General features: G+C 41.1%; 1 protein-coding gene across 4 annotated transcripts; it reads left to right on the plus strand.

Annotated features, from left to right (window-relative positions):
• Positions 1-47: 47 nt before the first annotated feature.
• Positions 48-24,320, plus strand: HOATZ (HOATZ cilia and flagella associated protein). 4 transcript variants are annotated; one of them, XM_008261613.4, is made up of 6 exons: positions 69-585; positions 1,098-1,136; positions 1,646-1,716; positions 21,315-21,374; positions 21,949-22,001; positions 24,135-24,320. In XM_008261613.4, the coding sequence occupies exons 1-6, from the start codon at positions 360-362 to the stop codon at positions 24,190-24,192; spliced, it is 507 nt and encodes a 168-aa protein (XP_008259835.1). In that variant the 5' UTR covers positions 69-359; the 3' UTR covers positions 24,193-24,320. The 4 variants fall into 4 exon arrangements, with proteins under 4 accessions (XP_051675786.1, XP_008259842.1, XP_008259835.1 ...); XM_051819840.2 differs by lacking the exon at positions 24,135-24,320 and adding an exon at positions 22,666-23,410 and having other exon boundaries at positions 164-585; XM_051819826.2 differs by lacking the exons at positions 21,315-21,374; positions 24,135-24,320 and adding an exon at positions 22,666-24,100 and having other exon boundaries at positions 48-585.
• Positions 24,321-26,147: the final 1,827 nt, after the last annotated feature.

Genomic DNA, 26,147 nt, shown 5'->3' on the forward strand with positions numbered 1-26,147 from the left:
GTGGCGGTCTGGCCTAGAAAGGGGAGGGGGAGATGGGGCGTTGGGGCTGATGGGGATGGTGGGAGACGGTGCGGAAGGCTAAGGATGTAAGAGGCTCAAGTGCTTCCCCACTACTCCGACAGGACAGGACACGTCCCAACGTTGATGTTTGACATCATCTCGATCCAAGGCTCGGACTGGTCCCGAGGGCTGTGATCACCCCAAAAGTGGCCTTCGATAGCCCGCAACTGCGCACGGGCCAGCCACACCTGCGCAGCCAACTGAAGGCTTCGGCCGCGGCCATTACGAACTTGGCGGTTTTCCCAGGGGGCGGGGCTGGGGGTGAGGTGAAGGAGCCTGAAGAAGCGTCCTCAGTTGCCATGGAAATGGGAGCCCGCGAGGGTCGCAACGGTCGAAAGGAGTCCCCGGAAATCTGCCCTCCGGGATTACTGGTGTTCGCCGGCTCTTCGGAACTGGATGCCAGCTTGGCTAAGCAGTTCTGGCTCCGGGCTTCCTTGTATCCCCCGAGTGAATCCCAGCTGGTGCTGCGCCAGGGTAGCAGTCAGCGTCTGCCGGTGGCGCGGGCCTCCCAGAGCGTCGCGCCCGGTGAGTGAAGTAGCCGCCTCCCGTCCACCGTGAGCAACCCAGAGGACACCAGATTCCCTTCGCGCAGAGCCTGCCCGAGGAACTGCGCAAATGAGACTCTCTCACTTCAAATGTCTGAAGGGTATATACAAATACGCAACAGGTCCTGAACCTTCCCAGCAGTCCTCTCCCGCCCCCACCATCAACACCATCCCTGATATCTTTGTTCCATCTTAAAGTAGGGAGCATCTACTTGGAAATGGTATGAGTCTCAGCATAGAATAGTCTCAGGAAATGCTGTATGTTGGCTAAAAGGAGATTAGGGACAGTAGTTTACATGAGTTCGAAGTGGAAAGCCTTAGAGAAAGCTGAAGGCGAACTCCAGTTAGAAATCAAGCTCCTTGAATTGTAAGTGCTTGCTGAGGCCTCGGGTACGGAAACAGTTACTGTGCAACGTTTATAGGTATAGAAAATTCAAATACCTGTAATGCTGTGGTCTGTTCTGATAATTTCTTCACTTCCCTTTTGTTTAGAGAAAAGTCACTCCCAGCCTTCTTCCCTGGAGAGAAACAGTAAGTACCAAGTTTTGTGCCTGTTCCACATCCTGACTCTTGTATTCTTCAGAGAACAGGTAGTAAGTACACAGGTACAACTTTACCTTTGACATAACTTTCTAAATTGCACACCCAAGTTCCTGCCTTAGGGTCCCAAACCTCTACACACACACAGTATCTACATGCAGAGGACAACATCTACACTCCTGTAGCTGGTTAAAGAGGAATGTGGAAATTGGAGTCTCTGGTCCTACAGATAAGTCCTCCTTAGAGATCTTTTCTTATCTCTGGACTCAGGCTTACTCATCATCTAAAGAGATTAGAAGTTTCCTGGAGCCACAGCTAATTAATTCAGTCTCTAATTATTTATGAATTTGGTTTATGTAAAGCGTCAACATAGAGTATGTATTTGTGTTTGCTTTTCTATTCTATACATGATCTTTGAACCGTTACCCATTTTTATGTCACTGATGTTGTAAAATCATTACAAAACTGCTGAAGATTGAGTTTGGCCTTATTGCCTCTAGAGAATCCAGACATCATTGCTGAAGCCCTAAAGATGCAAGAATCTGAGGAGAAAATGATGTATCTCCAAAAGGTAGGTCTGTATTTCAGTAAATCATCTTATTTCCATTAAATGTCTGAATAATCCTGATTATTCTTCTCTTTTTTTTTAGAAAAAGATTGATTTATTTGAAAGGCAGAGCAATGGTGGGGTGGGCAGAGAGAAAGAGAAAGGCAGAGAGAGAGAAAGGTTTTCCATCTGCTGGTTCACTCCCTAAATGGCTGCAACAGCCAGGTCTGGGCCAGGCTGAAGCCAAGAGCCAGGAACTCCATCCAGGTCTCATACATGGATGGCAGAGCCCCGGACACTTGGGCCATCTTCCACTGCTTTCCTAAGCACGTTAGCAGGGAGCTGGATTAGAAGCAGAGCAGCTGGGAATCAAACTGATGCTCTGATATGGGATGCCGGCATTGCAGACAACAGCTTAACCCACTATGCCACAACACCAGCCTCCTGATTGTTCTTTTTTAACAACTTGTATATAAAAATTTGCTACTTCTGGTGTGTCAGCTTGGGTAAATGGAGATAACTTCATTAAATTTTTAGTTGAGGATTTCAAAATTCCATTTAACTCTGACTGTTTTCAGTCTCTGTAGTCCCAGGATATACAAGAACAGCAGGATCAGGGAGGAATGGAGAAAGATCTATTCACACACTTTCCATCCAATAAGGCACCAACCATATACAATGTAAAAAAAAAAAAAAACAGAAATATTGCCAGAACAGGGAAAATTAAATAGAATTAGTTGTCCTAATAGCTCAAAATTAAATGATCAAAGAGGAATGAGTGTCATCCAGACCTGTTTTGACTAACAGCTGGAATTAAACACGCTGTAGTCAAAGCAACAAAGCGCACATCTCTTTTTGGCAACCTCCTTACTTTGCTTTTCATGATACCAGTGCAGCCTTTAACTCAGTAATTAAAACAGTGATTTATAGAAACATTTCATTTAGTTAATGGATAAATTCTATTCCTGTAACTGTTCCTGCAGTATAAAAGCAAAGATAGAGAATTTGTTTTGGCCTAACATCTATAATCGTTGGACATATTGGCAAACTCTGAAGACTTATCGGGAATTCCACATAAATTACAGAACGATACTTTGGAGTTTGCTGATCACATTAATTTACCTTGTGGACTGCTGGGGATCCCTTCAAATTAAGTGATCAGAAATAATTAGCTAGCATTTTATTCTCTTTTTAGGGTATTAGGTACTGTGTATTTCTATCAGGACTTTATAAGAGAAAAAGCCTAATTTCAGTGAATTAAAAGTCAATGTCTTTGGTACCTTTGTGATTTAATTTTCATCTTATTTCATTTTAGGGAAGGATTGCAAATAAAAAGTTAAAGATCAAAAATATTATGTTTTTATCAGCTTTTTTCAATAGGACAATCTGTTATGAGTTACAGGTGGATGTAATGCAAACGGACTGTTAAATTAATAATCTCAGAACTGGTTTCCTTGTCTGAGGTCCTTCTATTCAGTTCTTAATTAAACTAAGATATTTATTTAGAACCTGCTGTGTGCAAGTATAATCAGTTTTCTGTATCTCACATACAAACCTATTGCAGAGCAAAAGTGTATTTTTTTAAATTTGTGTCTGTATTGGCCGGCGCTGTGGCTCACTAGGCTAATCCTCCGCCTTGCGACGCCGGCACACCGGGTTCTAGTCCTGGTCGGGGCGCCGGATTCTGTCCCGGTTGCCCCTCTTCCAGGCCAGCTCTCTGCTGTGGCCAGGGAGTGCAGTGGAGGATGGCCCAAGTGCTTGGGCCCTGCACCCACATGGGAGACCAGGATAAGTACCTGGCTCCTGCCATCGGATCGGCACGGTGCGCTGGTTGCAGCGCGCTGGCCATTGGAGGGTGAACCAATGGCAAAAGAAGACCTTTCTCTCTGTCTCTCTCTCTCACTGTCCACTCTGCCTGTCAAAAAAAAAAAAAATTGTGTCTGTATTGAGCATGCCATTCCCTAAAGTATACAGTATAACAAGTATTTACATTATATTAGGCATTATAAATAACCCAGAGTTACTTAAAGTGTACAGGAGGATGTCTGTAGGTTACATGTAAATACATTTCATACAAGGGACTTGACCATCCATGGAGTTCAGTATCCACAGGGGTCCTGAACCAGTCCCCTACAGATTGGCTGCACTGTACTAGATGGTAGGAATGCAAAGATAAGACGTGGTCCCTTATCTCAAAGACTTTACAATCTGGTGAGGGAGACAGACAACCAATTAAAGTCAACAATTATATTGCTATGATAGATACATGAACATAATACTGTGAGGATGCATTGGAAGACATCAAAACCAAGCTTAGGGAATCAAGAAACCTCCCCAAAGGTGCTGAGCTTTTCAAGATGTAGAGTTTGTCAGACAATATGCAAAGCAAACCCCGAGGATGTAATAGTTATCCTCCTTAAATCCAACTCTGGTTATGCTGCTCTCCTACCTTGGTCTTTCCTCTCATGGCTCCCCATTTCCTCCTACAGGATCAGGACTAAACTTGCTGCAGCATATTAAAGTTCCTTTCCAATCTGACCATAACCTGATTTCTTCTATTACTCCCCCTTCCCTTGCTTCCTGCCCCACCCCCACCACACACACTCCGTATATTTGATTCTTAACCACTTAGGTCAAGGCACACTATTTACCGCTTCTCAAATATGCTACTGAAGTGATGATAGGAAAAAAAAAACATTTTTTCTCTACTGAAACATGCACACTATCTGCCACACTGTACATTAAACCAAATGAGTCTTGCAGTGCAGTACAGAAGATGATTCTGTATTTCTTGAGAGTAGAAGATGAGGTCAGAACATTAAGCCAACAGGTGGAGCAAAGAATATTTCTAAAACTGTGCCATCTGAGCATATAGGACAATTCAATACTGTGTAGTTGTACTCAAACAGTGCCACAGTATGAAAGGACAACCAAGGAGCCAGGGTTGTGGCATAGCAGGTTAAGCTGCTGTCTACGACACTGGCATCCCATATTAGAGTTCAGGTTAGTCTTGACTGCTTTGCTTCTGATCTAGCACTCTGCTAATGTGCCTGGGAAAGCAGTGGAAGCTGGTCCAAGTACTTGGGCCCCTGCTACCCACATTAAAGACCCAAATGGAGTTCTCAGCTCCTGGCTTCAGGCTGGCCCTGCCCTAGCCACTGCAGTTCTCTGAGGAGTGAACCAGCAGATGTAAGATCACTTTCTCTTTCTCTCTCTCTCTCTGCCTTTCTAATAAATAAAATAAATCTTTTTTTTTTAAAAAAAAAGATAGCCAAGAGATTCTTGCAATAATTGAATACGCATAGATTTCCTGAGATGCTGTGATATAACAACCAATTTATTGAGTGCACATTGTGTGCTTTACACTAAGCTAAGCAGTTTACAAGCACTCCCTAAAATAGACCCTGATATTATCACAGTCTGACCAAAGCTTAAATACTTTTCCATAGGTCCCACTACCAGTCAGTGACAGAGTGTAGCTACAAGGGCCAGCATCCCACCTCCAAAGCCCAGGAAATTGACTCCATAGTAGGCGCATTGTATTGCAATGATTTCTGACCGTGGCATTGTTCAGGTGTGCTGACAAACAGGAATATTCTAAAATTCAGAACTACTGTTGTATGAACACAGCAGGAATAAGGAGAGACTGTTTCCATTTGTGGGGCTAAGCGGTTTCTCCAACAAACCATGCACTTTCACGTCTCTACCCAAAATGCATAACTCAGTTACCTTCAAGGGCCAACTTAACTTTCAGCCGATGTGAAGCCTTCCAAGAGGTTATCTAGAGACTGTTAAACAGAATGAACAGCTCCTTTCTGTGTGCATGGCAAATGACATATCTTCTCTCTGTATTTCTTACTGTCTCTGATCTTTAGTGTCAGTAACTGTATGTTTCTCTGCTTCATGCTATATTGTGGGCACCATAATGTTGTGGACTTCAGAGACAACATGGTGGATTTGTAAGCCTAACTCTTCCATCTACCATTTGTGTAACTTTGAGTCAGCAGTTTAACGCCAGTAGGAGAAGTGATGAGACAAAAATCATCTCATCGAGCTGATATAAGATATGTAAAACACGTCAGCCCTTAAGGCGTTTGGATCAAGCTAAAAAGCCCATGAGGGCATTTCAGGCATGAAAAGCCAAGACATTGTGACAAAAAAATAAGCTAAATGAAAGATCTCTGTGTGTGAGATCCTGGTGGAAAGAAGGGGCCATCAAAGAAGGAGGTAGCTTTCTCTGAAGAGAGGAGAGAACTTCCACTTTGATTATGGCCTGGTCTAAATAATGTCAGAGTTTGTGGATTCAAGAGGCTTCTGTAGCCTTGGCAGCTCATGACACTGATCACTGACGTCATAAATAAGAATGTCAATTGTTAAATCAATAGAAGTCACTGTGCATTTTCTCCCCATGTAGGACCTCTGTCCTTAATATGTTGTACTATGAGAATTAATGGTAAAACTAGTCTTCAAACAGTAGTTTACACTTTGTGTGTCTATGTGGGTGCAAACTGTTGAAATCTTTACTTAGTATAGAGTTGATCTTATATATATAAAGATAATTAAAAATGAATCTTAATGAAGAATGAGATGGGAGAGGGAATAAGAGGTGGGATGGTTTAGGGGTGGGAGGACAAGTATGGGGGGAAGAACCACTATAATCCCAAAGTTGTACTTCTGAAAGTTATATTTACTAAATAAAAGCTTTCTATTAAAAAAATATGTAAAACACCTAGCCATAGTTTGCACTCAACAAATGTCCACTCTAAAGGCAGAGGTCATGTCTCATTTGCTTAACCTAATGCCTTTCTGGTTATCAAAACTCAATGAATATTTATTGGTTGAATAAATGAATGCATAACTGAACTAATTAATGAGTGAATGAATGGTGTGTAAAGTGAAATTTAAATTGTTTTTGACAGGCAGAGTGGACAGAGAGAGAGACAGTAAGATTTATTTTATTTATTTGAAAGACAGAGTTACAGAGAGAGGCAGAGACAAAGAGAGAGGTCTTCCATCTGCTGGTTTACTCCCCAGATGGCCGCAACAGCTGGAGCTGTGCTGATCCGAAGCCAGGAGCCAGGAGCTTCTTCCAGGTCTCCCACATGGGTGCAGGGGCCCAAGGACCTGGGCCATCCTCTACTGCTTTCCCAGGCCACAGCAGAGAGCTGGATCAGAAGAGGAACAGCCAGGACTAGAACCGGCGCCCATATGGGATGCTGGCACTTCAGGCCAGGGCTTTAACCTGCTGCGCCACAGCTAGGGCCCAGAAATTTAAATTTTGTTTAGTCTTTTCCACACCTATCTGGCAAATTTTTTAGGCTGATTGTTTTTGCAAGAATATCACCAAAATTTAGTTTCTTAGCACATCACCTCTCAGTTTTGCTTTATCTCATGGATCTGGATATAATGGGAGGAAATGTGACTCACTCTAATTATTGAAATAGAATTAGTTTTTGGATACCACTGTTTTCCTAAGTCTGTAGTACTCTGCATTGCTGCCACCACTATTCTAGAATTTTTAGCCTGATGGTAGAAAGTAAGTTGAGGGGAGGATATCTTTTTAACTAGTAAGATATTTGTAATTATCTACTTAAGATAACCTTTCACATTTTAAAACATATACATTGATATTTCAGGTATAATTTTTCATCTTAAAATGGGAAAACTTTTCCCCATAAATTCTCTTGAAGTTTTATTTCTTCACTTTCTTCTTAAAATTATTGGGAATCTAAAAATTTGTTTTCCATTTTTTTCTGAAAGTGTCTTTATAACCCTGTTCACCCAATGGATATTGATTTTTCAGTTGTTACAGGTTTTTTTTAAACTTTAATGTTACTCTCCATTTTGGAATGTTTTCCAGGTATACATTATAAATGCTTTGGGTTAGTGGACAAAATGCTATTAATCACAACCACTATTTCTGTGATGGATATCCATGGCAGGAAATCAAAAACAACTGGGTCTGTCAAGATTAAATGGCTTACTATGTCCATAAAGGAAACCTTATAGCACTATACTGGACCATTATTCTTCCTTTGAGAGTTCTAAAGTAGTCTGAAAACATTATAATAAATGAATAGTCAGCTAATTCTTTGAAATCATAAAACTAATTTGCTTTTTAGTTTTGCCACCTTTGAGAAAGCTCTTTAGCTGATTATCTCATTATGAAAAGAATTATAAATAATTCATGGAAGAAGGAAGAAGAGATCAGAGAACTATTTTAAGGCATATATAGATGACATATTTGGAATCAAAGCTTTAATTTGAGTGAATGTGAAACAAAGGTTTTTACAAGGAAAATATATAATCTTCAGAAAAATATCTCTGATGGGCTCTTTTTGGGGCATGGGGTTTTAATCTGTTCTGTTACACATCCCATACAACCAGCACTGCCCATAGGGTAAGTCTTCCCTCAAAGTTTGCTACATAGACCTTCCTTGGACCAGAAAACAACTCACGCAGTGATGACATTATTCTTAGAAGAGGACTCTCAGAAGCTTCACAAAAATGTATTTTTAGACACTGACTCATGAAAGTGGGAAACCTGTAGCGTGATCATCCATTGCCCATACACTCCCAAAGTTGTGAAAGGGGTCCTCAGAGCCTTAAGCCAGCCACACAGAGCCAAAGCAAAGCTGTAGGGAGTTGGCGAGAGAAAAGAAAACCCTCTTTTGTGTCTAAATGATGGAGATCGACCTAGACAATTTTTCCCAGTAACACAGTATTAACCCAGCTTTTAGTTGCTACCTAACCCTAATGTAATATTTACAAAATTCCTTTACTCCCATAAACAAAATACCACCAGAAAGAGGTGAGTTTCTCTTCACCAACAACAAATACTTAGCCATTTAAATTCCTGTTGCTCCTAATTCATCAAAACATTCATGTGGAAGAGTCATAAAACCAGACTGTGCATTTATAGTAACAAGCAAATATTTTAGTAGCAAATGATAATTTAAGGACCATGTAAGTGTGTTTTACTCTTCTACATTATCTGTTGTGCCAGTTTGTTTTTAAAAATTATTTAATCTTGGAAAACATTTTCACTTGACAGATAACATTCCCCTCTAAATCTTTAGTGGGGCACATGCTATTGCGGTGCTAGCATCCCATATGAGCGCCAGTTCAAGTCCCAGCTGCTCCACTTCCAATCCAGCTCCCTGATAATGCACTTGGGAAAGCAGTGGAAGATGGCCCAAGTGCTTGGACCTCTGTACGCACATGGGGGATACAGAAGCAGCTAGCTCCTGGCTCTCAGTTCCTGGCTCTGGCCTGGCCTGGCACCGGCCATTGTGGCCATTTGGGGAGTGAACCAGTGGATGGAAGACCTCTCTCTCTGTAACTCTGCCTATCAAAATAAATAAAATAAATCTTTAATAAATAAATAAATCTTCTTTAGTGATATCTACAGTCCCTGGAAACCTAAGTGGAAGAAGAATAAGATTTTAGATTAAAAAGCTGAATTCATTTGCCCCATATAGACCCAGCCCCAGGGTTAGACAGTCATACCATAAATGCATCTCTTCTTTCCAAAGATCTGTATACTATGTCTTCTATTCACTGCACCTCAAGAACAAAACATTTGATAAGTATTAAACAAACTATTGGAAATGTACCTACATTAATTATTTGCTTATAAAACATAATTAAATGAAACTTTTTATTAAAAATGTTTATTTTATTTGAAAGGCAGAGTTAGAGAGAGAGAGAGAGAGAGAGAGAGAGAGAGAGCTTCTATTTGCTGAGTAACGCCCACAATGGCCACAACATCTAGGGCTGGGACAGATTGAAGCCAGGAGCCAGGAGCTTCATCCAGGTTTCCCATGTGGGTTCAGAGGCCCAAGCACTTGGGCCTTCCTCTGCTGCTCTCCCAGGCACATTATCAGGGAGCTGGATTGGAAGTGGAGCAACCAGGAATCAAACTGGCACCTATTTGGGATGCCAGAGTTACAGGCAGAGACTTAATATGCTATGCCATAGCCCTGGCCCCTAAATGAACCTATTGAATGCAAAATGAAATAATTATAATATTCTGTGAATCAAGTAACTCAAAGAATAATCATGACACATTGTAATCTACCTTTGTCCTTTGCTTCTGTCAAAGGCATATGAAAAAATCCTTAGTCAAATTATATTGTCTATACAGTGCTGAGGGAGCACTGGAAGGGCATTCCAGGCCGCAGAAACAGCATGTACCAAGACCCTCCTGAAGGCATAGTGAGTGCACTTCAGAGATCGAATGGCCGAAGCAGTAATGGGAGAGGAAGATTAAGCCACACCAGGAACAGTAAGCACTGAAGGGTTTTTCTGTTGTGGATTATAATATCAAATTTTCTTGGAAAAAAATCAGAAGACTATCATATGGAGAATGGGTTGAAAGTGGCCAGAGCAGAAATGGGGAAACCAGACTGGAAGCCCTTGCATCACTGGAGATGACAGTAGCTTGGATTAGAACGATGTGGGCAGGGTAGGAAAAAGGATACTTCAGAGATATTTAAGAAGTAAAATAACTAGTACTTGGGTTATAAAATTGGATATGGAAGGCAAGGCATAGCAAAGCATTAAAGATAACTGAATTTTCTGGCTTGCATAACAGAACGGATGGAGCCATTCTCTGAAATAAAGAACATTAGAGGAAGGTCAGATGATGAATTTTCTTGCAGGGAAGGGTTATAAGTTCAGTTTAGACTTATTGAGTTTGAGATAAGCAGATAGAGCTGTCAAGCCTGAGAATATATAGGTTAGAAACTAGGAGAAGTATGGGCCAGAGATAATGCTTGAGAGTCCTCTGTGTGGAGAATCCCCTACCCCTCCTTCTTAAGTCCTATGGGCCGGACAGGAAAGACATATCTGAAAGATGAGGTCAGTCCCATTCACCCATTCATCATATCTCTATAACCGTCAACATGATGAAACTCCTAAAAACTCAATAGACTTTTGTCTTCTAAACGACAAGTGTTGATAACTACCGCAGACTGAATTGTCAAGATACAATTCAGTAATAGAGAGGTATCCCTACTATACATATACATCAGTGAATTTTGAAATGTAATGTTCATTTTATGACCATATTTCTCAACATTAAAATTCAAACCTTGTTTACTGCTTTTTAAGAAAACAGTGCCCTTTAAAATAATGTCAAGACAGTTTTGTAAAAAAATACATTTTGCCTCCTGTAGAATGAATGCTATGTTTTTCTCATTAACTAAGCTGTTATTTTTTTAAATGAAAATTACATATATATATAACAGAGCTGGGAAGTGAGCCAGGGTCAAGCATTTTATAGGAGGTATGGAAAGGAAGGTGCTTAGAACTGCATATTTTTCTTAAAAGTCAGCACTCTTCCTGTTTCCAATTAATAATCCTATAACATCTTCCATTCACTCTCATAGATTAGTATAGTGGAATCTACTTTCTAACTGTATATGAGTACTGGAGAAAGCCTTTTCACTGATTATTCAGCCTGTCTTTTAAAGTGCATAGTAGATTATTTGAAGTCCAACAGTTCTGTATCTTATTATAGTAGATATAAATTTACTATATGGCAGTTATAGACTCTACATAGCAATTTCAGTTAATTTCAGAATCTGCATAGCAGATCTCAGATTTCACAGGGAATAGCAGTAAATTCATAGTTATCAAACTCGATAAGGCAAGAGGTGCACACAGGTCTTTGAAATCAAGCCCAAGTGTAGGATTTGATATGATGGACTTATTTTAAGTCCATCATAATTCCCACCTTCCTCATGATTGCATTTGTAACACAGATGTAAAATGAAACCTATTGAGGATTAAGATTCTCTGTAGAGGCCGGCTCAGCGGCTGAATAGGCTAATCCTCCGCCTAGCGGCACCGGCACACCAGGTTCTAGTCCCGGTTGGGGCGCTGGATTCTGTCCCAGTTGCCCCTCTTCCAGGCCAGCTCTCTGCTATGGCCCAGGAGTGCAGTGGAGGATGGCCCAAGTGCTTGGACCCTGCACCCCATGGGAGACCAGGAGAAGCACCTGGCTCCTGGCTTCGGATCAGCGTGGTGCAAAGGCCGTAGAGGCCATTGGAGGGTGAACCAACAGCAAAGGAAGACCTTTCTCTCTGTCTCTCTCTCTCTCACTGTCCACTCTGCCTGTCAAAAATAAAAAATTTTTAAAAATAGAAAAGATTCTCTGTAGAATAAGAATTGAAATTCCCTAGAGCCCCTATGGAATATTCAACTGCCAATCATTGGAATAAAATTAAAAATTATATTCTGGGGCAGGCATTTGGCTTAGTACTTAATACACTGCTTGGGATGCCCATATCCCATATTAGAATGCCTACTTCAAGTCCCCGCTCCTCCACTTCCAATTCCAGCTTCCTGCTAAGGCACACCCGGTGAGGCAGCAGGTCATAACTCAAAGACTTGGGTCCCTAACACTCACATGGGAGAAGACTTGCATTGAGTTTTGGGTCCTGGCTTCAGTCTGGCCCAGCCCTTGCTGTTGTGGGCATTTGGGGAGTGAACCACCAAATGGAAGATCTCTCTCTGTCTGTGTCTTTCTCCGCCTTTCAAATAAAATGAAAATAAATAGAAGTTTTTAAAATGTTTAAATTCTGGAGCCTCAGGAAGATAAAAGTTTTTAATCTATTGGTTCTACTTAATTTCTAAATTTGGAATGTTATTCCCATTTTATAAGAACTTAAAATCAAAAATCTATCATAAATATTTAGCTTACACTAAGGAAGAACATAGAAAACTCATCAGTTGATGAGTATCACTGTAATTCAACTATTCTTTACTCTATACCCACTTTTTACAAAGTGCCCATGATAGTGCTGAATACCTGAATTAAGTTTGATCAAGGTTGGCCGGTGCCGTGGCTCACTAGGCTAATCCTCCTCCCTGCGGCGCCAGCACACCAGGTTCTAGTCCAGGTCGGGGCACCGGATTCTGTCCCGGTTGCTCCTCTTCCAGGCCAGTTCTCTGCTGTGGCCCAGGAGTGCAGGGAGGATGGCCCAAGTGCTTGGGCCCTGCACCCCATGGGAGACCAGGAGAAGCACCTGGCTCCTGCCTTCGGATCAGCGTGATGCGCCGGCCATAGCGTGCTGGCCGCGGCGGCCATTGGAGGGTGAACCAACAGCAAAAAGGAAGACCTTTCTCTCTGTCTCTCTCTCACTGTCCACTCTGCCTGTCAAAAAAAAAAAAAAAAAAAAAAAAAAATCTGATCAAGGCTGAACCCAGGCTGGATTAGCTCCCCCTGCTGTATACTTATTTCCACAGCACACATTTTCTACTCAAATATAATTTTTTTCTGTGACATCAGAGACTGCATTTGTCTTCTCCACCATAGTTAATCTTAGTTAATTCTTTATATTTGAAATGAAAGTTAAGTGAAGAAACCATTCTGTTGTTATCATTGTGGTTTGTGTGTAGTGGGAGGGGAGATGAACTCCAAAATCTCTATATGTGTTTGAAGAAATATAGCAAAAGTAGGCTACAAAATCAAACAGAACTGGAAATATATTTGAATTCTTGGACCTTCTAGTTAACAGTTAATTAGATGACCCTAAGAAAAAGTGTTTGTTTTTATGTGTAAAGAGGTAGTAACAATGCCGACCTCATTGTACAATAAAGATTAAATGAGATAACCTGTAAGAAACTCAGACAATGCCTGATACCAGTGAGCATCTGTTCTTCTTTGCCATCTCTCGTTTTCTTCAACTCATGACTGAAAAATAGAATTTTTTTTTTTTGACAGGCAGAGCGGACAGTGAGAGAGAGAGATAGAAAGAAAGGTCTTCCTTTGCCGTTGGTTCACCCTCCAATGGCCGCCGCGGCCGGCACACCACGCTGATCCGAAGACAGGAGCCAGGTGCTCCCATAGGGTGCAGGGCCCAAGGACTTGGGCCATCCTCCACTGCACTCCCTGGCCACAGCAAAGAGCTGGCCTGGAAGAGGGGCAACTGGGACAGAATCTGGTGCCCCGACCGGGACTAGAACCCGGTGTGCCAGCGCCGCAAGGCGGAGGATTAGCCTAGTGAGCCACAGCGCTGGCCTGAAAAATAGAATTTTATCAGGTACGAAATAAGCTTTAGTATTAAATGGAAATGCTTTGACTAAAGTGATATATCTCAAAGGATGATGAAGAGATTACCAATGGCATTGTCATCCAAGTATACTATCCTAATTAAAAGACATAACTGGGGCCAGTGCTGTGTCATAGCGCGGGCAAAGCTGCAGCCTGCAGTGCTGCCATCCCATATGGGCACTGGTTCAAGTCCCGGCTGCTCCACTTCGGATCCAGCTCTCTGCTATGGCCTGGGAAAGCAGTGGAAGATGGCCCAAATCCTTGGGCCCCTACATGCATGAGGGAAACTCAGAAGCTCCTAGCTCTTGGCTTCAGATCAACGCAATTCTGACTATTGTGGCCAATTAGGGAAGTGAACCAGCAGATAGAAGACTCTCTCTCTCTCTCTCTCTCTCTCTCTCTCTCTCTCTCTTTCTGCCTCATCTTGTTCCATTCAAGTGAAATTTACTGCCATTTAAGCATCTTTAAGCTCATTCTTACTTCCAGATTTTAACTGAACTGCTTTTTTTTAATCACTTTTTAAAAAATGTATTTTGAAAGGCAGAGTTACATCTGGGTCTGGGGAGTGAATCAGTGGATGGAAGACCTCTCTCTCTCTCTCTCTCTCTCTCTCTCTCTCTCAGCCTCTCCTTTTCTCTGTGTAACTCTGACTTTCAAATAAATTTAATAAATCTTAAAAAAAAGAAAGAATACTTCTTTTAACTTTTAATTGAATTAATATATTTCCTCCAGTACTTCTTAACTAAAATACCTAAAATTTCAGCTAAAATAGAGTAACTAGGGTTTAAATTTGGGTCCATCTGAAAATGGAGCCATGGTGGTTCACTTCTATCCCCTACTGATTTCAAGAGTTTCTTGATTCTCTGTCTGTTGAGTGAGTGCCAGGTAACTGAGCAAAGAGCTGATTTTGGAATCATTTCAATACTCTTCTAGGACATTCTTTAAATTAAATTCAGCAAGCCAGCTTTCATACTATGATAGTCAAGAGAAAATTTCTTTGGCTATTGTAATATTAATCAAGAAATAAGTGCTACCTCATGTTATTTCTGGTGAACCTTTAACTCAAAAAATTTCCATCTTAATCCAAGGAAGAAATGCAAGTTTCACATGACAGCCAGGTCTTGAGAAGAAAAGGCCTTTCTTGCAAAGTCTAATGTTTATTAAGAATTTTTATAGCCTGAAGATTACCTGAGAAGAAAGTTTACAACACACCAGAGAACTTGTGGACGGAGAATTTGCCATACATATTTAATGGCAAATAGTGTCTAAGACACCCCTCCTGTTTCTCCTTTCCAACCCAGAGATCAGAAGTTGAACCATCAGAATTCTTCCATGCCTGTGCACAGAAGATAAACTATCCATCCTTCCTCTTTTCCTCCACTCTTTTCAACATTTTTGAAAGCATTAAAATAAAAATCTTCTCTCATAATAATAAATAATGTTATAACAGCTACCATTTATTACATGACCACCATATGTCATACATTACATTAAGCAGTTTTTATATTATCTCCAATTTTCACAACAATTCTTAGAGATGAACAACCCAAGACTCAGAGGTGTGGTCCTTTGATTTATCCAAAATCACAAACCTCCAACCTACAGATTACTGATTACAGTTGGAGAAGAGAAAGTAGGTGTAGTTAAAACAATACTTACCATTTTATAAAAAAGATTTTATTTATTTATTTGAGAGAGCCACAGACAGTGAGAGGGAGAGACAGAGAAAAAGGTCTTCCATCGACAGGTCCACTCCCCAAATGGCCGCAATGGCCAGAAGCCAGGAGCCTCTTTCAGGTCTCCCACTTGGGTGCAGGGACCCAAGTGTCTGGACCATATTCTACTGCTTTCCCAGGCCATAGCAGAGAGCTGGATCAGAAGAGGAAAAGGAGTCAGCGCTGTGGAGTAGCGGGTAAAGCTGCCGCCTGCAGTGCCGGCATTCCATGTGGGGGCCAGTTCGAGCCCTGGCTGCATCACTTTAATCCAGTTCTCTACTATGGTGTGGGAAAGCAGTAGAAGATGGCCCAAGTCCTTGGGCCCCTGCACCCACGTGGGAGACCTGGAAGAAGCTCTGGCTCCTGGCTTCAGATCAGCACAGCTCCGGCCATTACGGCCAACTGGGGAGTGAACCAGCAGATGGAAGACCTCTCTCTCTCTCTGCCTTTCCTTCTCTCTCTGTGTAACTCTGACTTTCAAATAAATAAATCTTGAAGAAGGAGCAGGAGGAGGAGGAAGAGGAAGAAGAAGGAGGAGGAAGAAGGGGAGGAAGGGGAAGAGGAAGGGGAAGAGGAGGAAGAGGAAGAAGGGGAGGAAGGGGAAGAGGAGGAAGAGGAGGAAGAGGAAGAAGAAGAGGAAAAAGAAGAGGAAGAAGAGGAGGAGGAAGAAGAAGAAGAAGAGGAGGAGGAGGAAGAGGAAGAGGAAGAAGAAGAAGAGGAGGAGGAGGAAGAGGAAGAAGAAGAGGAGGAGGAGGAAGAGGAAGAAGAAGAGGAGGAGGAGGAGGAGGAGGAGGAAGAGGAGGAGGAGGAGGAAGAGGAGGAGGAGGAGGAAGAGGAGGAGGAGGAGGAAGAGGAGGAGGAAGAGGAAGAGGAAGAAGAAGAAGAAAAAGAAGAAGAAGAAGTTGAAGTTGACTTCGTTAATCTGTTTAGCCACCAAAGTTGTTTGCTTCTCAAAGGTTCAAAAGAGAGAACTAGGCCGGCGCCGCGGCTCACTAGGCTAATCCTCTGCCTTGCGGCGCCGGCACACCGGGTTCTAGTCCCGGTCGGGGCGCCGGATTCTGTCCCGGTTGCTCCTCTTTCAGGCCAGCTCTCTGCTGTGGCCAGGGAGTGCAGTGGAGGATGGCCCAAGTGCTTGGGCCCTGCACCCATGGGAGACCAGGATAAGTACCTGGCTCCTGCCATTGGATCAGCGTGGTGCGCTGGCCGCAGTGCGCCAGCCGCGGCGGCCATTGGAGGGTGAACCAATGGCAAAGGAAGACCTTTCTCTCTGTCTCTCTCTCTCACTGTCCACTCTGCCTGTCAAAAATTAAAAAAAAAAAAAAGAGAGAGAGAGAGAGAACTAAGTAATTTAATTCTCAAAGTGACACCAAAATTCACTAGCCAGCTATGAGGCAATACATTTGTGTATTATTGTAGCCTAATTTTCTGGAGCAAATTTTTATTACGTAATTAATTTTTATGAGTACAGTGAATACAAGAGGGCCTCAAAAAGTTCACAAAAAATAAATTAAATGACAATGTGAATTTTCCATGAGTTTTTAAGCCCTCTCATGAATAGTATAAATAAAATGTATAAATACAAGTAAATACCCAGTATTAAGGAATTATAAATAATTCTGATCCTGTTTTAATGTTATTTTAGGAATTAAATGATAAAAATGTCTTGAAAACATAAAATTCCATTAATGAATCTCACCAAAACACTATGATTAAAAACAAGGATTCTTTTGTTGTTATGAAACAAACACGTAAATTATTCTTCTCCACTAATAGCGTAAGTTGTGTGGATTTTGTCTAACCATGAACTGTATTTAGCTTTCCTGGCAGAGATTTCTTAGAATAGTCCACAACGTTTTTGTTCAGATGACTCAGATGTTTACAATAGTTTTGTTATTCATTCTCAGGAAGCATGTCCAGGAAGCAGAAATCAAATCACATTTGAAATCTTTGTTTCTAGTACATCATATTATAATATAAAATGAATTATGTACTAAAATCCATTGCAATTTTAAAGAGGACCTGAAGTTAAAGGGAAAAAATGAATATATTTTTATTCTGTTTTTTGCATCTTGTAGCTAACTATTTAAATCTTATATTAGAAGCATTTACCTATGGCTTGTCAGTAGTTACACAGAAAAATTATATAGCTTTATTCATTGGGGATTTTAAGAACTAAACTTATCCATTGTTGAATTTCACTTTCTAGAAGTTTTTGTTGTTGCTTAGGCTAATAATTGTGCATTAGAGAGTACAAAGATTCCTTTCATAACATCATGACTCAATCAATTCAATCCAGCAGAAACTCATGGAAGTCACCAAGGAGCTCCAAGGAAAGATAAAAAGATGAGTAAGATTCTGAAAGAGACCTGGTGACAACTAAGAAACAAAGCAGGGAGAATGAGATCAGTATCAAAATAAAGGTATAAAGGCCATGTAATCACAGTAAGGGAGGAATTCATCCAATTGAGAAGATATGTAATGGAAAAAACACTAACATTGAAAACCTACAATGAAGATAGCCCACGCTTTCATCAACAGATATTATTTTATTCCCTCTATAATAAATTGACGGATACTGTAAAATTTAGCTTGGGTTTCCGAAGTACCCAGAATTTTTTTTCTTTTAAGAACTGTGACATATTATGGCTAAAATTCAAGTAAAAGGCCGACATCCTGTCAATAAATAAATAAAATGAAAACTGTAGGCTGAGAAAAGGTAAGATCCCTGGGTGTTGAAGAGAATGATGCATAACCAAGCATGCAGTGTGCCCACCCCGGCTGCTGCCCACAGCTGCCCACCATGAGCGTGCTCCCGTGTGTCTTGGTGGATCGTGCCTGAAATTTCCAGCTTCTTTTGCACCTGAGGCATCAGGACTGGAGAATCGCCCTGAGGAACTACTTAGCAGTACAGCAGCCTGCACACCTGATTTCCTTGGCTGCCAAAGCTTTCTCCCCTGTCCTGTCTCCATCATGATCTGGTGACTCCCACTTTCAGGTCCACGCAGGACATCAGCTCCTCTGGAACATCTTCTCTGACTCCCCCAGCCCCTAGAATGAATTAAGAGTCCCTGACCTTCCGTTCTTCCATTGCGCCCTATACTAACCCCACCAGAGAGCATTTGAAATAATTTACTTGGCTTTTTTTCCCATAAAATCCATGGACAACTTGCATGCTGGAATTATATTATATATTATATGTGCAATATATAATATATAATATAATATATATTATATTAGATGCTTATTATGGGTTAAAATGAATATATACATTTATTATATATAAATATATATAAATAAAATATATAATATAATATTATATATAATATATTATATAATGTATAATTATATATATTATATTAGATGCTTATTATGGGTTAAAATAAATCCCCCCCCCAAAATATATTGAAGTCCTAACCCTCAGTACCTTAAAATCAGACCTTTATTTGGGAATAGGGTCTTTGCTGATGCAGTTAGTTAGGATGAGGTCATGAAGTAGGGAGGGCCCCTAATCCCCATGTCTGGAGCCTCATAAGGAGATGGCCACGTGAAGACAGAGACAGCCAGGAAGCATGCCATGTGACAACAAGGGCAGCGACTGGAGTTATGCTAGTGAAGGGATGTCACAGGTTTCCAGCAAACTACCAGAAACTAGACGGAGGCAAAGACACCCTATCAACTTCAGACAGAACATGGCCCTACCAACACCTGCATTTCAGGCTTCTGACTTCCAATACTGAGGGATAATACATATTATGGTCTTTAAACATTTTTTTATTTACTTGAAAGGCAGAGTTACAGAGACAGGGACAGAGAAAGAGAGAGAGATATCTCACTCCCCAGATGGCCATGGTTGGGCCAGAATGCAGCCAGGAGGCTGGAACTCAATACAGGTGTCCAGCGTGCATGCAGGGTTCCAAGTATTTAGGCCATCCGCTGCTTTCCCAGGCACATCAGCAAGGAACTGGATCAGAAGTGGAGCAGTTGGGACTTGAACTGGTGTCCATATGGGATGGCAGCACTGCAAGCAGCAGCTTAACCCACTGTGCTACAGTGCTGTCTCCCAAGAGGGTTGTCTTAAGCCATCCAGTTTGTGGGACTTTGTTAGAGCAGCTCTAGGAAAACAGGACAGTACTCAGTAAATTTAGATTACCTGGCTATGGCAAATCTCTTATTCTCACTTCTTTCTTTTTTTAAGTTTATTTATTTATTATTTGAAAGGCTGTATGAAAGGAGAGGCAGAGAGAGAGAGAGAGAGAGATCTTCTATCCACTGGTTCACTCCTCAAATGGCCACAACAGCCCTATCTGGATCAGGCCAAAGCCAGGAGCCTGGAACTCCATCCAGGTCTCCTGTGTGGGTGGCAGGAACCCAAGTACTTGGGCCATCCATCATCTACCACTTTCCTAGGCACACGACTGGGGAGCTGGATCAGAAGCAGAACAGCTAGAATTCACATCAACACTCTGATATGGGATACCAACAGCACCAGCATCAGCTTACCCTGATGCACCACAACACCAGCCCCTTATTCTCAATTCTTAATTCTTCTGGCCTTGATCTAAACCAAATTTCTTTCATTAGACTTGGTCATTTGAAGCTACAAGTTTTGTTAGATTCTCAAGTTTTCATTTTTTTTCCCACTTTAAATATGATATTTTCTGAATCTTGATATGAATGGAAGGGGAGAGAGAGCGGGAAAGGGGAGGGTTGCGGGTGGGAGGGAAGTCATTGGGGGGGAGGGGGAAGCCAATGTAGTCCATAAGCTGTACTTTGGAAATCTATATTCATTAAATAAAAGTTAAAAAAAATGATATTTTCTGTGTGGCTATCTCCTGAACTGAAGTTAGTGGGATTCTATGGAAAAACAGAATTATATCTATATTTACCTATTTTATATCTGTATTTTAATAAATCTTTATGTCTGCACTAACTCACATTTTAATGTAAGATTACATTTTTGCATTTAAGAATAATTAGCTGAGAATGACACGTCTCAATATCTAAAACAGGGAAAGAAGAGATAACAGAATAAGGGTTTTCTCCCACAGGCAAGAAACTAAGGAAAGCCCTCTTCAACTTGGATTTAGGGAGCGGCATGCTGTGAGCTTACTGATCCTGTATCTTGCCATAGTTTAGTGGCAGTTTAGTGCTGGTCAGTAGTTTGACTATATTGTCAAATGGAGCTAGAATCAAATTTAGTTCTGCTTTTGTTAAGTATTTAAGCTTCAGTTTCCTCATTTGTAAAATGGAATAATAGTAATATCAAAATCGTGACACAATGTCTATAAAGGGCTAAGTGCAGTTTGTGTGATAAGGTCTTAATAAAAGTTAAGGGGCCAGTGCTGTGGTGTGGTAGGCTAGGCCTCGGCCCATGTGTGTGCCGGTTCATGTCCCATCTGCTCCACTTCCAATCCAGTTCACTGCTAATGGCCTGGGAAAGCAATGGAAGATGGCCCAAGTGCTTGGGCTCCTGCACCCACATGGGAGACCCAGAAGCAGCTCCTAGCTCCTGGCTTCAGATTGGCTCAGTTCTGGCTGTTGCAGCCATTTGGGGAGTGAACCAGCAGATAGAAGATCTTTCTGTCTCTCCCTTTCTCCGCCTATAACTCTACCTTTCAAATAAATAAATAAAATCTTAAAAAAAGTTATTATCAGATAGGGACAAATCACATTTAGGCCCAAAACCCAATGCATCTTCTGAGTGTTATAAATGAAAAAAGTATAAATCATGAAAAGATATTTAGTCCTGTGAATACAAGAAAATATGAAGAATTCCACCTTCCAATAGACACAAACCTTTTTTATTGAGTCAAAAAATCACCCACAATTTTTTTCCCTTCATACAGGCTAAGAAGAGAGATGAGATTCTCCAACTCTTACGAAAACAAAGAGAAGAAAGGATCACAGTGAGACGGATATAGTGGTTTTCAAATAAGTACCTGGAGAGATGAACTGTGGCAAATTCTCAGAAGTTTTAAAGATGGATCCCTTAAATCCATAGCCTTCTACATACTGGAAGGGAGTAGAGTACAGATAACAGATAGTTCAGCAGTTTTGCTAACCTGAAACTACATCTAGAGTTTGCAGCTCTTCCAACATAAGAAATGAGGTTTTATTGTCAGTAGGCTTTATTGTTTACATACTATAAAGCCATAGGTTATTAATGTAGGCTACTACAGTGCTAATATTCATTTTACAATTATCTTGCCTAGATCATATAAAAATAAATGCTAAATGAAGAGAAACAAACCTTACAAATATAATACTAGCTCCCTGTACACTTATGGCTACACAAACACATTTCTGAATGAAACCCGAATTCTCTAATCTGGAAAATTTTGATCCCTTAGTTGCCAGATTTAAGAAGCTAGTTTTTATAAACTCTGATGTCTTTATCTCAGTTTTTTTTTTTATCTCAGTAAATGTCAGTGCTGAATTAAAATTTTTTCATTTTGATTTTGGTTTTGTTTTGTTTTTTAGAAAGAACTGATTTCCCTGCCTTATAAACCGAAGGTCAAGGTACAAAAACCAAAGTAAGTTTAATTCTATCAAAAATAGTCTCATCTCAGGGCTGGCATTGTGACATAATGGGTTGAGCTGCTGCCTACAACACTGGCATCCTATATGGGCACTGGTTCAAGTCCCAGCTGCTCTACTTGTAATCCAGCTCCCTGCTAATGTAACTGGGAAGACAGCAAAACAGTAAAAGATAGTCCAAGTGCTTGGGCTCCTGCCACACAGGTGGCAGACCTGGATGGAGTTCCTGGCTCCTGGCTTCAGCCTGGCTCAGCCTTGGCTGTTGTGGACATTTGGGAGTGAACCAGAGGATGGAAGACCTCTCCATCTCTCTCTTTCTCTCTGTAACTCTATCTTCTAAATAAATAAAATAAATCTTGAAAACAACAGTCTCATCTCTTCTAGATGCCATGTAGAGAAGTACTTCTTTGTTCTTACTCGTTTTGCCTCTTACCTTTTAACCTTCTAAAGACCCACTTCACTCTATTAGGGATTTCTTTAAAAAATCATGTACTTATTTATTATTTATCTTCCATTCGCTGGTTTATTTCCCAAATGTCCACAACAGTCAAGGCTGAGCCAGGCTGAAGCCAGAAGCCAGGAACTCCATGCAAGTCTCCCATGTGGGTGGCAGGAGCCCAAGTGCTTGGACCATCTTTTGCTGTCTTGCTGTCTTCCTAGGTGCATTAGCAGGAAGCTGGATTGGAAGTGGAACAGCCAGAATGTTGGTGTTACAGGAGGTGGCTTAACAGGATACACCACAACACCAGCCCCTATTAGGATTTCTTAAGTCAAATAAACCTCCTCATGTATATTAAAGCCTGTGTATCCACTTGTATATCAGTAGAACTTGCAAGCATAAATTGGCATAACCTGGAGAGCAAATCAGCCTTGAATCTCTGTACACATTCTCTTCCCTCCCTTCTCATCCTGGGGTACTAGAGTCAGAGACCACCATGCCTTGCTGGCTATGCCTTCCCCTACCCACACTTAGTTTTAGGTCTAAGAGATCCCCAGCTCTGATTACACTAGTATCATGTTGAGAGTTATTAAAACAGTCCATGCTGGCAATGGTTTTAGACTCTAAGTGATGAATTAATACCTTTCTTAATTTCCTGCTTTTTTAGCCAGACTTAGCATGCAAGGGTGGAGCAAAACTAACCCAATCAAGAAATAATGATTTATCTAAGAGTAAAATAGCATTTCACAGCTTAATGGGTAATTCTCATAATAACTTAAATGCTTCATTGCTGAATTCCTTTTGTACATAAACTCTCTCCTCCATCCTGAAGCCTTGAATTTTATTCCATTTCACTGTGACATCATCCTCTTCTGAACTTCTGATAATTATTTTCTGTACAAGTTTTTTGGCAATGATCATGCATTGCTCTGGCCATATTTTCTAATTATTTAAATTCTTACTATCTCTTAAGTTATATAATTTTTCACATATGTTTGTCTTGTCTGTAGGTATAGTATAAGCTCTGTGAGGAATTGGGTCACCAAATTGCCTGACACACTGCCAACATGTTAAAATTCCAAAAATATGTGTAACAAACACTTTAGTTCAAAACTGTCATATAACTCACTATTAGCTAATTTAGAAAGTGATGCTTTTATACTATAAATTTATAAACATTTTTAAATTTTGTAAACATTTTAAATGCAATTGTGTAAAACACTTTGCTTTTGGCCTCTTCTCCCTCCATCCTGTCCTCACTGCCCAAACCTTCCCTACAAAGAGATGCAGCCTTACTACCCCTCCATCACAAGATCTTCCTAAGAATTGGAAAATGGGTTCACAGTAAGGCTTTAGTGGTCCTGAGACCTTTCAGAAGAAATCCAAAGAGAATCCACAATGGGTAATCCTGGTTAATCAATTACCAATGATGAAATCTCATGGATTTGATGCTTGGGTTAGCAAAATACCTTTAGGGTAGGAGGTCTTCTCCCCTGCCCTTCAGATCAAACTTTACAGTTTAGTGACCATTTCTACAGATAAGCATATAGTTGGTTGCAAAACCTAATGTATATTCATAATCCACAACAGTAAATTTTTGTTGAGGAAATTTTCAAAAGTTATTTTCATGCTGCATTGTGTTCATAACTGAATTCTGTATATTGGAACTGATTCATGTTACTACCAACAGGACAGTGACTTCAGAGTCAGACAAGGAGGACCAAGAAGCAGTCAAAGCCTTGGACTAATATAACACATAGTAACGGCTGGCTTGCTTATATCTTCACCTTGGAAACAACCTACTCCTGCATCAGAATTACTGAGATCACTGTCAAGTTAAAATAGACAAAAAATAAAAGTCAGATATGCAAACATCTATGAATGTTATCAAGTAATTGACTACTTGTCTCTGTTTTTTGTACATCTTCAAACTCTTGCGTATCTTGTTTTTATTTGAAGGGCAATTTTGAAATTTCTATACTTGGTCTATATTATAAATATCAGATAAACAAGAAAGGCTTTGCATGCCTCACCTTGTACAGCATTGTTAAAAACAGTAAGAAAGGCGGGCACCACGGCTCACTAGGCTAATCCTCCACCTGCAGCGCTGGCACACAAGGTTCTAGTCCTGGTCGGGGCGCCGGATTCTGCCCCGGTTGCTCCTCTTCCAGTCCAGCTCTCTGCTGTAGCCCAGGAGTGCAGTGGATGATGGCCCAAGTGCTTGGGCCCTGCACCTGCATGGGAGACCAGGAGGAAGCACCTGGCTCCTGGCTTCAGATCAGCGCAGTGCGCCGGCCACAGCAGCCATTGGGGGGGCGGGGGGGGTGAACCAATGGAAAAGGAAGACCTTTCTCTCTGTCTTTCTCTCTCACTGTCCATTCTGCCTGTCCAAAAAAAAAAAAAAAATAGAGATGAAAGAGCAATTCTGAAAAATTCTTTAAAAAAAAGAAAAGCATTTTTCAAAATTTGGTTTATTCTATGTCTGGAACATGTCTGAAGTCAGAAATTAATTTATTCTAATTCTGTGAATAACTAGCTAAGCATGTCTGTGTTTTACACCAACATAATCCCAACCAACCTACTTCACTTTCAAGGATCATTCCCTTTGGTATATGTAGGAAAACGGAAGGGTAAGGATTTTTCCCTTCTGCATTATCCAAATGGCAATCCTACTTAGGGTTATATACTCTTCTCCAGTGTTTGCAGTGCTACTTTGGACTACCATTCACTCCAATATGGGCCTCCACCAAAGACTCCTGGACACGACCTCCCCAAGATGCTGCTCTCGTCTATAGTGCTAGCAGAGGAGTGGGTGACCTGTTGGCCAGCACTTAATCACAGGGACATACAAAGCTGCAAAGGAGGCTGGAAATAGTTTTAGATGGGGGAATTGGAGGAGGTATCTGCCTAGTGAAAAATCCAAAAATCTATCACTAAAAATATAGAATGTATGTTATGGGACAACTACAAGTTTCTACCACAAAGAAAAATGTTCAGAACCAAAGGAAGGTAATCAAGCCTAGAAAAGGGAAATTTTGAATTATAAATTCAGAATCTCATCCCAGCACCATCAAAAATAAAAGGTATCCTGCCAGGTTGATGTATGTGCGAGACAGATCTCTATTGTGAATACCAACACAGTAGCTAGTCTAAACCTCTAGGTCGTATAACTGCTTCCCTTTGTTCTGTTCCATGCTCACAGAGAAATCTTTCCTTGCCCTTGGGAGGGAAAGGGCTCTACAGGCTGATGCAAACACTGCATTACCAAGGGCTCTAAAATCATTTTTCATTTTGCCCAGGCATCTGCAGGTCAGCTGAGGGTCTGGCTGATCTAGGCTTGGCTAGCCACTCTGCTTCAGGCTACAGCAGCTAGGGCAGCTGTGTTCTTGCTGCTGCCCTGTCCACTGACTGAGGCACCTTTGCTCTGTATTGTCCTCTTGGGGCAATGCATGGGCCAGTGGAATATCTGAGGTATGTTCCTCTCAGAGAATGGCAGAGAAGCAAAAGAACAAAGAAAATAGGTGAGGTCTTTTCTGGTCTAGGCTCAGAAACTTGTGGTTCATTCTGTTGGTCAGTCAGTCACATGGTCAAACAGAAAGACAAGGGGTGAGACATATATGGTCTGTCTCTTCAGTACAGAAAAGTACAAAGTCACTGGCAAAGGGTGTGAAGGGAGCTATGAAGAACTGGGGTCAGTATCCCA

The sequence above is a fragment of the Oryctolagus cuniculus genome, chromosome 1 (assembly GCF_964237555.1).
Source record: "Oryctolagus cuniculus chromosome 1, mOryCun1.1, whole genome shotgun sequence".
In the NCBI taxonomy this organism is placed as follows: domain Eukaryota; kingdom Metazoa; phylum Chordata; class Mammalia; order Lagomorpha; family Leporidae; genus Oryctolagus; species Oryctolagus cuniculus.

Coding starts and splice junctions, on each gene's coding strand:
- HOATZ (XM_051819840.2), top strand. CDS start 360: ATGGAAATGGGAGCCCGCGAGGGTCGCAACGGTCGAAAGGAGTCCCCG. Junction 586..1,097: donor CTCCCAGAGCGTCGCGCCCG/GTGAGTGAAGTA, acceptor CCTTTTGTTTAG/AGAAAAGTCACTCCCAGCCT. Junction 21,375..21,948: donor AAAGAGAAGAAAGGATCACA/GTGAGACGGATA, acceptor TTTGTTTTTTAG/AAAGAACTGATTTCCCTGCC.